At 35.0% G+C, this 11167-nt stretch overlaps 1 protein-coding gene across 1 annotated transcript in view; it reads left to right on the top strand.

Annotated features, from left to right (window-relative positions):
- Positions 1-1131: 1131 nt before the first annotated feature.
- LOC121386800 overlaps positions 1132-11167 on the top strand; it is a 70620-nt gene continuing 60584 nt past the window's right edge. Inside the window, exons 1-2 of the mRNA XM_041517816.1 lie at positions 1132-1237; positions 6586-6687. Coding sequence (XP_041373750.1) covers positions 6636-6687 — 52 coding nt within the window. The 5' untranslated portion in view covers positions 1132-1237; positions 6586-6635. The remainder of the gene's footprint in view (positions 1238-6585; positions 6688-11167) is intronic.

Genomic DNA, 11167 nt, shown 5'->3' with positions numbered 1-11167 from the left:
AAAAAATGAAAGTTTGTTTTTTCCCTAGGAGATCTTGGCGACTGTCTATAGTCCGTCCCATCCTCCTACAACAATAGTGTTGTTTGTTTTTTTGTGTTTTTTTTGGGGGGGGGGTTGTTGTTGTTGTTTTTTGTTGGGTTTTTTGGGGGGAGGGGGGTAAATAATTTAAGTTTGGTTAAATGTAAGTAGAAGAGTAAAAATGTTTTGGAAAAAGTCAAACGGGTGCAATTAAAAAAAAAAAAAAATCAGCTCAGAAATAAGAAAAAAAAACCTTTAAAAGTAAATACCACAGCATGAAAAAAAGGCGTTCCCTGTCGGACGGCTAGGCCTAGGTCTATAGTATGTATGTGGAATTTGTATCATTGTAATGTGGGTTTTTTTTTAGGTTTTTTTCGCGATTTATGTTCTAACATATAAATAAAACCTGATAAAAATAATTTACTGAATCAATAAAAAGCAAATAGTAAACAATTAAATGTGTTAACATTAAAATGTGTAACGTAGAAAACTCAAGTTCGACCATACCAAGAATGACGTCAAACTGGGACACCATTGTCGTGATAAGTAACAGATCCTTCCAGAGTAAATTCAGCACTGTGTTTACGTTTCGTGTAGACGTATTCCAGACTTCAACTGAAATAACAGAACATTACATATAACATTACATGAAACGCAACTTCACCATTCTTATTGTGTTGTTTCTGTTAACTAAACATAATAATTATCGCTTTCAATATAGTAGACTTCTTCTTCTCCGTATTAAACCACCTCTTCACAAGTGCACCAATGATGGCGGCCGTGTAGATATAGTAAACCGTTTTGACTGAGGAATGTGAATATTTGTTTGAATAGATTTCCCTTTTGGAAATGTATGTTGTCATATATAGTTCTATAAGGTCCCCCCCCCCCCCCCCCCCCCCGCGCTGAAGCAAATGGTCCGTTTCAGAACTAAAACATACAGGTGGTGGTGCAAAAACAAAACAGAAAAAGGTCCACTTGGTTTATATTCGAACACCAACCACCCCCACCCCCACCACCCCCACCCCCGGTCCAGATCACGCTACGCCCCTGTTGTGTAACTTGCTTTACGATTAGGGGAGTTGACGATAGCCTACACGTACGGAACGGCGTCTGAACAAACCCGCTACAAACACCAAATGTTGCGTGCATGCGCTGCTGCGCAGGACAGGAAGAATACTAGTTGGTGTAGCCGTGTTTATAAAAGATCAGCTGAAAAGTAAGTAGGCATATTACATAAAGTACAATGCAATTAATATTTAATTGTATGTGTTAGTGAAGGCGTGTATGCTAAATTGTTCTTGTAAGCCAGAAACATGTTGTATCAATGATTTATTTTACAAGTGACCAAATTACACAGTGGGGCCTACACCAAGACTGGCAAGGTCGATGACTGTGGGTGTTGGTAAAACGCGGACTGGAACGCAATAAAATATATAATTGAGTATTGCAATTTTGAGACCCTAAGGTTTGACTTGATCGGAAAGACCATACTTTGAAATTGACAGCAAAAATGTTACTTACCTGTACATAAATATGTTTATAGTAATGTCAAATGAAAATCAAATCCACTGGAACATTGCTGATATAATAAACACCTTTGTCTAAAAAAAAGAAGAAATTTTTATTTAACGACGCACTCAACACATTTTATTTACGGTTATATGGCGTCAGACATATGGTTACGGACCACACAGATTTTGAGAGGAAACCCGCTGCCGCCACTACATGGGCTACTCTTTCCGATTAGCAGCAAGGTATCTTTTATTTGCGCTTCCCACAGGCAGGAAAACACAAACCATGGCCTTTTTGAACCAGTTATGGATCACTGGTCGGTGCAAGTGGTTTACACCTACCCATTGAGCCTTGCGGAGCACTCACTCAGGGTTCGGAGTCGGTATCTGGATTAAAAATCCCATGCCTCGACTGGGATCCGAACCCAGTACCTACCAGCCTGTAGACCGATGGCCTAATCACTACGCCACCGAGGCCGGTACTTGCATATTGTTGATAATGCTGGGTTTCGTTCCCGGGAAAACAGGAATTAGTGAAAACAGTTAAAAGTATATAAACAAAAATGTTGTTTTTATTATATCGCATTATTTCTGTAAAACTTGTTCATAATCTCTTGGTGTCTCTTCTGATGATTTTTTTTTTAATTATTATTATTTTTTTATTATTAGCAAAGCCAACGGTTGAATTAACCGCAAGCGTGATCGTGAATTTCACGAAACTCGCCGAGTCTCGAACTTAGAATACTCTCGATTTTACAACACTCGACCATATAATGTAGCTGAAGAATAGGAAACTATCACCGACTGTCCGACAGGTGGCGCTCGTGCACTATACCCAATTTGGGCTTCTAAATTTGTATTTTCGAAACACACCAATTGATATATCTACTATTCCCGGCCTACTTATGAGCATGTATGGTGACTAACACGTAGAATGGCCAATAATCAAAAGACAATACAAATCTACGAAATGCTGCAGCCAGTGTGTGGTTACAAACAAAACATATTCAGAAGAAGAAGAAGAAGAAGTAGAAGAAGAAAAAGAATAAACAGTCCATGTACTTGCTGTCAAATCGTGCCCCCCCCCCCTCCCCCCTCCCCTCCCCACCACGTAGGCTACTCCCCGCAGTTCTCACAATTTGCTATCAAATCTCCATTATGAGAAAAACATTAAAATGTGCATATTTTACTGATAATATTTTACTGATATTGAGTGTTTGCAATGAAAAAAGGTAACAGCATTTAATAATAAAGTTTGATTTGTAAAACTACTCGATGTCGTTTACTTCCGGGTTCTATGCATGAGTAATTTAATATGAATATGCATTTTAAAACAAACACATTATTTATTTGCAGAGTAATGTAACGGGGTGTACACTTGGGATTTGCTTTGACTTACCATTCGGGTGAGTCATGTCAGTACTTTGACTTGCCCATGCAATTTTTGAGTCGTCCGAATTAAAAATAAAAAATAAACAAATATAATGCACTTGGCATAGATCGGTTTCAATGGAAGCATGCGATTTGGTTCTAATGTATATCAATGTTTATAAAGAGGTAGTTGTTATGTAAATAGCTACCGTAGCTTTTTGTTTCTATTTCTACCTTTGAAATGAGTACTAAATTGGCTGTAATATATCAATGTTTATAAAGAGGTAGTTGCTATGTAAATAGTTAGCTTTTTATTTCTATGTCTACTCTCTACAAGAGTAATAAATTGGCTATAATGTAGCAAAGTTTCCCACGTGAGCGCCACGAACTGTTGCATCAACCATAAATATTAGCAGTCACAAATTTCGGTAACTGAAACATTAGTTGATTAGATTACAGCCATAACTTTAAAAATAAACAAAGTGTTCAGTGTTTTATCAAAACATATAGGTTTTTATGTTTGCTAGTTGAGCATATTTGTAAAAATTCTAATAATAATTTAAGGCAATTTACAGAATGATGTCCTCGATAATCAATGCTAACCAGTGTTTCTGCCAGACACTTTAATATGTTTATCTATAACAAAATAAATTTTAAAAAACCCCACCACCACCACCAACAAAAAAACACCCCAAAACCCCACCACCACCACAAAGTACAGATACAAGTCCGTAGAAACCTGGGGTCCGGAGGGGTGTGGATGAGATATTATCCACGTTTTTTCCGTCCTACTCCATATAAAAATTAAAATATGGCTCGTGTCTACAACTATTTACTGTGCCTCCGCGCATTCTGTCCTATAACTTACCCATGCTATCCATGTCACAAAACCCATGTTTCCTTTTGTTGGTATTTTTATGATCATCTGATTTAAATGGAATTCAAAATATGAACCCTAATCAGTGCAGCAATTATAGTTTTTGGACAGTTTCTTCTTTCTGTTCATCATTATCTGATAGGCCAAACTATGAACAATGCATATTAATATAAACTGTTGACGGTTGACAATAGCAAAAATCTCAACAACACAATTGATTTGAATTCCCCCAACCCAAGTTTATCTTCCACATGTATCTTTATCAATTACATCCTTCACTGGAGAAATGTTGGTTTATATATTCTAATTCATGTTTGGATACCTGTATCTGCCAAGGAATAAACTTAAGATTTTAGCAGCACATTGTATTTAAACAATTATTTGACACAATATTTATTGTATGTGTAAAATAGTTTGGATTCACAAAATGGAACATTTGGCATAAATACATTATTCTTTAAATTGGTGGATTATCAATAATTTATTGCTTGGTTAAAACATAGAAATATAGAATTAATTGATACTAGTGTTAGTATTTTTGTATGTACATAAATCCATGTTAAATATTCGAGCATGCTCCCCCGAACGTCCAATTTCTCCGTTTCCGATGCATGATGGTGCTCGAGAGCCCCCACTTTTCTTGATCCAGTAGCAGCATGTATGTATGTGCATATATGTGTGTGTGTGTCCCCTCCCCCCTCCCTGGCGGTTTTTGCCAGGGCGTACAATCCCGTACGCCCTGGCAAAAACCGCGTAACGAATTTATTACCTTTTAGATCTTTTTCAAACATTTTGAACAAATCACACAAAGATTTTTAAGGTTTAAAATATTTTTATAAGATAAAATTTCAAATAAAACACAAAAATATTATTTTTTAAAGGAATGCGCTTTATATGACTTTTAGAAATATACTAACATTTGTAAAAAACTATTTATACACTAAGATATGCCATTTACCAGATAATACTATAGAAATTAAAATACTATAACAGTAACTGAAAATATTTCTACTTTTATCAGGGTAATACAAATCACTAATCTAGATTTAACTACAAACATTTTTAACTTTAATTATTAATTTAAGTGAATTATCCAAGTTGATTTAATATGTATGAAATGTTCAACTTCTGTTATTAATGCAGAAAATGTTAATATATAGCAGAACATTTTTTTATTCTTATTCTTATTGGCCATTGTAGCGAGCTGTCAAACGCAGACGATTTGTAAACAAAGGGGGACAACTCTTATCACCTTAATGACACGGGTCTTGTCAATTTATAAATACAAATTATTACACTGAAAACTACCAAACAACTGATTACACTCGGGCACATAGATATTTATCAAACTATACTTACCCGTATAACATTCCAAAGAATGCATGTCATTAAATTTACAATGCAGTAGCATGAGTATGCGAAAATAATAAAGTAATAAAAAAACACTTACCATAAATCGCAATCTCTTTCAAACAGAATTCAATACGTATTTCCTAGTTTAAGAGCTGAGGCGCGAGAGTGAAAAAACAAAACGATAACAATTCTGCCGAACTTACAAAGCGGAAGTCACGTGATAGTTTCGTACACCCTGGCAAATTTTGTATTGGTGCCCAAATTCTGTATTGACCCGGAAAATGACACGGTGTACCTGTGGTATGGATTAGCTATTGGCCAATCAAAACGCATGAAATTTATCTAAAAGGTAATAATAGGCTATATTGTATGGTAACCTGTAAATGGGTTACCAGGCTATATCGTATGGCAACCTGCAAATGGGTTACCAAGCTATATCGTATGGCAACCTGTAAGTGGGTTACCAGGCTATATTGTATGGTAACCTGTTATATGGTATGGTAACCTGTAAATGGGATACCAGGTTATATTGTATGGCAACCTGTAAATGGGATACCAGGCTATATTGTATGGTAACCTGCAAATGGGATACCAGGCTATATTGTATGGTAACCTGTAAATGGGATACCAGGCTATATCGTATGGTAACCTGTAAATGAGTTACCAGGCTATATTGTATGACGACCTGTAAATTGGTGCCCAGGCTATATTGTATGACAACCTGTAAATGGGTTACCAGACACAATGCTTATTTCGATGCCTCTCTAGATATATATTTAATGACAAAAACATTAAGGACACTTGGTAAGTTATCAACATCACGTGGCAAACGAACAAAATGTCGCACTTGCGCAGTTCGGAACTCAAGTCGTTTATTAGCAATGCGGCGCATGTATATTGTGTGTTTCGACACCATTCTAAAACGTTTGTTTGAATTGTTTAGAATTCATGCATGACTGATGCGTAGTCACGGATTCAATGCAAAAAAAATAATAAAAAAATAAAATAATAATAATAATAATAAAATAAAATTATAATACAGTCACAGAAACATAGATCGCCTGTCGGATTGGTAGAAGCATTTTTCAATTCGTCCGTCAGCTTTTTTACTTGCATTTGGCGAGAGGGCGAGTACTTTCTGCACCCCTGCTTGCTTGCAAGTATAATTTGGAATGGGATACCATAACTAGGTCCCAACAAATTACTGCACATTAAAATAATTGTGTGTGTGTGTGTGTGTGTGTGTGTGTGTGTGTGTGTCTTCCGATTTTTATTTTGCTTACTGTCGTTTTCGTTTTGAAAACTGCAAACAAAATATGCAAAATCTTACTGGTGGGACCATCAGAACCAACACACTTCACTTGTGGAATAACTAGATAATATTTAGTATTATGTGACTGGCAGTTGAAATGTTTTGAAAATCTTTTCAAATTATGTATATTTTATTTTCAGGATTACTGATTGTCGCTAAAACGTGAGAACCGAAGTACTGCATTATTGCAATGTATTGGATCTCAGTGATCCTGTTCCTCATGTGCTCGAAACATGTGCAAGGTCAGTGTTTGACTTTTCTAAATAAAAACAGAAACCATTGGCCCTAATTCCTGACAAAATAACATACTTTGGAATATGTTTCTTGATAATATTTCTAGTATATAACGGTAAAACAAACAAAAAATTATGTTGTACAACTTAACTGAAATGATATAAAACAAAAATATAAAACAAAAACACTAAACTGAAGTCTGATACCGTGTGTTGAATATATGCTCCATTTTCAATTGTTTCATTACTTCTTTAGTTCCCAACACTAATGTTATTTTTTTTATTTTATTTTTTTATTATTATTATTATTATTATTATTTTTTTAATTGGTAAAGTCAGTCTTGCATGGTCTTCAACTAACCTCATAATAAATTTTTTTTAAATAATTTTCAGTGTTTCTGCCAGAAAGAGATTTTTGGGTATGGCACTATGGAATTGAATGCAACCACAGTCACATGTGTATGGGGGACCTCCCCCAGAAAGAAACTGAGTTAAGTTTAGGGTTAGGGCTAAGAAAATCATAGAGTAATGACGAGAGTAATTAATTTTGTCAGAAAGTTAACTTTAAAAAATTAAATTTTGGGTATGGCGCCATACCCATTTTACCCTCTGGCAGAAAACCTGATTTTTATTTTATTTTATTTTACATTCACATACTAAATGCATAGCGCTAACCATGAGTTAAATATACCCTAACCCTGGGTTAAAGTTAAAACAGCTCTGACCTACGGATAAATGTCTAACCAGTGATTAAGAGTAGCGAATTTGATTCCATTTGTATGTTTAGATGCGTTTTAAATGTAAAATTGTGCTGAAATAGAGTATCGGCATAAATTACAGTGACGTCAAATTCCCGCGAAAAAATAATGAATGACGTAGAATAGTTGGTTCATTGATTTTATTTTTGGATTGGGAGGGTGGAAGGTGGTCAATATCGAGAAACACATCGATCTGTATTAACCGTCTCTTATCATTAAATTGTCCATTAAAGAACAGTATGAATAATTAAAAAACATGAATTGCAAGACTGTTTATACTTTACTGCTTTGAGTAGACCCAAGTCATTCGTCAAAGGTACCAGACGTTTCGTACCCAAGCCAGTTCGCCCCAAGTCAGTTCGCTCCCAGTTTGACCAGGCGGGATCTAGCTCAGTCGGTTGAGCGCTCGCCTGAGGTAGTTGCGTCATAGGATCTAATCACCAAGGTGGACCCATTCTCCGATTGGTTTAATATATATTTTGCTGTCTCAACTATTTCTGAGTTCGCCCCACCCCCATCCCCCGTAAATATGTCAAATATTAAATAAAGATGATTTTGGTGAAAATTGTTTGTTCGTTTTACCAAGAGGATCAAGAAAGGGGAACCGATCTGGTCTGTTAAAATATTAAAATGAAATTTAAATTAAATTAAATCCAAAATGGAAGTCACTTCTCTCAAATTTTGAGAGGGGAAATGTTTTAACAAGAGAGAGACTTAATTTATTTTTCACTTAAAGATAACATCAAAATAGCCCAATACAATTTTATAATTTTGACACCTTGATATGTTGAATTTATTCATCATGAGAAAGGGTGCAGGGTTTCTAGAAAATTACACAAATGAGTAACTATTTGACTGACGTAAAAATCAAAGCTTATAATCGGCCATTTAGCTATGGGTCACGAAAAGGTACTCGTCGTGATCAAGTAACAGTTTTAGAATTATTAGTGCAAAATGATTTGTATTTCTATGCCTTTTCCTTACTAGTGAGATTAACGAATGGGGTCATTTGTGGTAATTAACAATTAAGTATCGGTGTAGATCGAAGGGCTTTTGACTTAGTAGCACCTGTCATATGTCACGGCCGTAATGGGCAATCTCTCATACCAGCTTATTAAAATCTGCATTACATATATACGTGCACTAATATATGAATATTATACATGTTATTTAAAGTAAGGACCAAATTATAATTTGATTTTTTTTCTACGTGAATTTGAATTTCCTTCCAAGTGGCATTAAGCAATAGCCTATGGCTGTCCGTCACCACAAAACTTATTTTACCTAGTTGTATAATACACGTAATCTGTTTCATGGTTATTTCTTATTATCATCGTTCAAGGACAGATACACCAAACCCCAAGAGACGAATAGAACTTCTTTTTGTTGGGCTAACTGGTAATGTGTTGGGTTCGAACTGGTATGGGGCAAACTAACTTGGGGCTGAAACGTCAGACATTCCTAGCTCAAGGTCAGCCTTTCTCTCTTTTTTACACACAGCATCAAACATTTCACTTTAGGTCCATTTTTACCAAACGGTATCATTTCCAAAAATATTGCAGCTTTTTAATTACAGCCATATGTATTCATAACAATTAAACACACATACAAAAAGCAATTTTACCCTGAAAGATTTTGAACCTTTTTAAAAATGGAAATATCTAGATTAGTTTATTATTATTATTGTAGGAACATGTAAAGTGATGTCATTCGAATACTGACGTCATTGAAATTAAAACACGTGTAAACGATGGGACATAACGTAGCTTTCTAGGTAATCTTCACCCCCTGTCAAAACAATTGTCTGTTCCACGTTGATCAGCCAAGGACACTTAGTATATTTTTATTTTTCATAATGTATAAAAAAGCTTAAAAGATGAAAGCTAAAAACTACACAAGCTGTTAAATATGACATATAAACTATTACAGTAACATGTGATTTATTTATTGTGTGCGAAACTAAAACGATGATGCCGCAATGGCCTGTCATCAACTCTAGTAATATAACCTGGCATGTTTTTGCAACTGCCTTCTCCCTCTAGTGTTTGTCTTATTTTCACTAATTGTCTCACTAATCGTATTCCTCACCTTTTCTGTTTATTGCTGTTTATTTTTGAAAATTACATAAGTACTAGCAGTACGGACAGGCAAATGTAATGTTGACAATATGAAGTACATTTACTTTACACTGATTGGTTAACTGCACTTAACCCAGAGTTAGTTTTCAATAACTCTGGGTTAGTGAAAACTAACCCTGAATTTGCTAACCCAGAGTTAAAAGTGTGTTTCAGCAACTTTTTTTTTAACCAGTGATTAGCCAACCCTGGGTTATGGCATTTAACTCACAGTTAGTGTTAATCAGTGATTAAGTTAACCGAGGCTTCGAACAACCGAGCCCATATGTTAATCATTTATAATCAATCCATACTAATTAATTATCAATGTTTAACACATTCCATTTACATTGTAACGTCACAAAAATATACATATATAACAACACTATCATGTACATACCAAGTGTGTGTAACTAAGGTTGTAACACCTAGCTGGCCGATAACTGACAGTAGAGATCTAAACAGAAGAATAAACCACCATAAATATCGTACAAACTCTATAATCCATGTAGTATATAATTATAGTAATAGCAATAATAACAATAACATAAAATAAACTATCTCTTCTGAGATAATACAAACCGTGCTCTCGCTCTCAGTTGACTATATCACATCATGCAATTAGCTTAACGTTAGTATTTTGTTATAATAAATAATAATATCAATTACATTACCATTTAGACATTGGAACTTAATTTAATATGCGCTATCTGTTAATTAATTACTTTAGATAAATATACCGTATTTTTCGGCATACAAGCTGCTACATTTGTGCGGTTTATAAAAGAGAGAGAAGACCAAAGGGAAATCACTCTATACCTATGTCTGGAAAAAGTCCAAAAATAAACGTCGAGTGCTCGGCCGAAAAAAAACATTCTGGTGATTTGAGCACTTTAGATAGGCTGCCAAAATAAAGTGTGTTGGACTATTTATATATATATATATATATATATATATATATATATATATATATATATATATATATATATATATACAGGGATTTACCGGACGCACAAAACTTGCGTATAGGACGCACTAAAACTTAACTGGACCCGCAAAAATAGAGATACTGCGTCCCGTGTGACGCATAAAATATCTGACATTTTCAGTAACCCTGTCCACTATCAAAGATCAATCATTCTGTGTAACACACTATTTCTTTTCTACCTATAAACTGCGTATTGAAATGGCGATTCCCCATATCGAAAACAAAATGTTTTAATCTCTGGGAACACTGCGTCTTTATCCTTTGCTGCGCTTAATCGGGTAAAGTTGGTAATTTCCGGAAAGAGATCGCGGATTTGCGATCATTCGGAACTTCTCGTCAACAGGCCGAACACAATCGGAAATTCCCGGGCGAATAAAACAAATTGGTTAAATGTTCTGATTTGCATTAACAAACAAGTAGCACGATTCATAAACAATGCATGGTATTGTGAGTGTCATTTAGCTTGCAGGAAATGGTTCAAATAATTATACAGATCAAAGTGAAATGTTGATTTTGAAAGAATAAACAATGAATACCGACATTGATTTCCCGAAAGGAAAAACAACACAGCTTGTTAAATTTACGTTAATGAAACATATAGTATACACGTGATTTGTTGTCTGCAGCTC

This window comes from Gigantopelta aegis, chromosome 12 (assembly GCF_016097555.1).
Source record: "Gigantopelta aegis isolate Gae_Host chromosome 12, Gae_host_genome, whole genome shotgun sequence".
NCBI classification, from domain to species: domain Eukaryota; kingdom Metazoa; phylum Mollusca; class Gastropoda; order Neomphalida; family Peltospiridae; genus Gigantopelta; species Gigantopelta aegis.
This window is presented reverse-complemented; position numbering and strand designations above follow the sequence as displayed.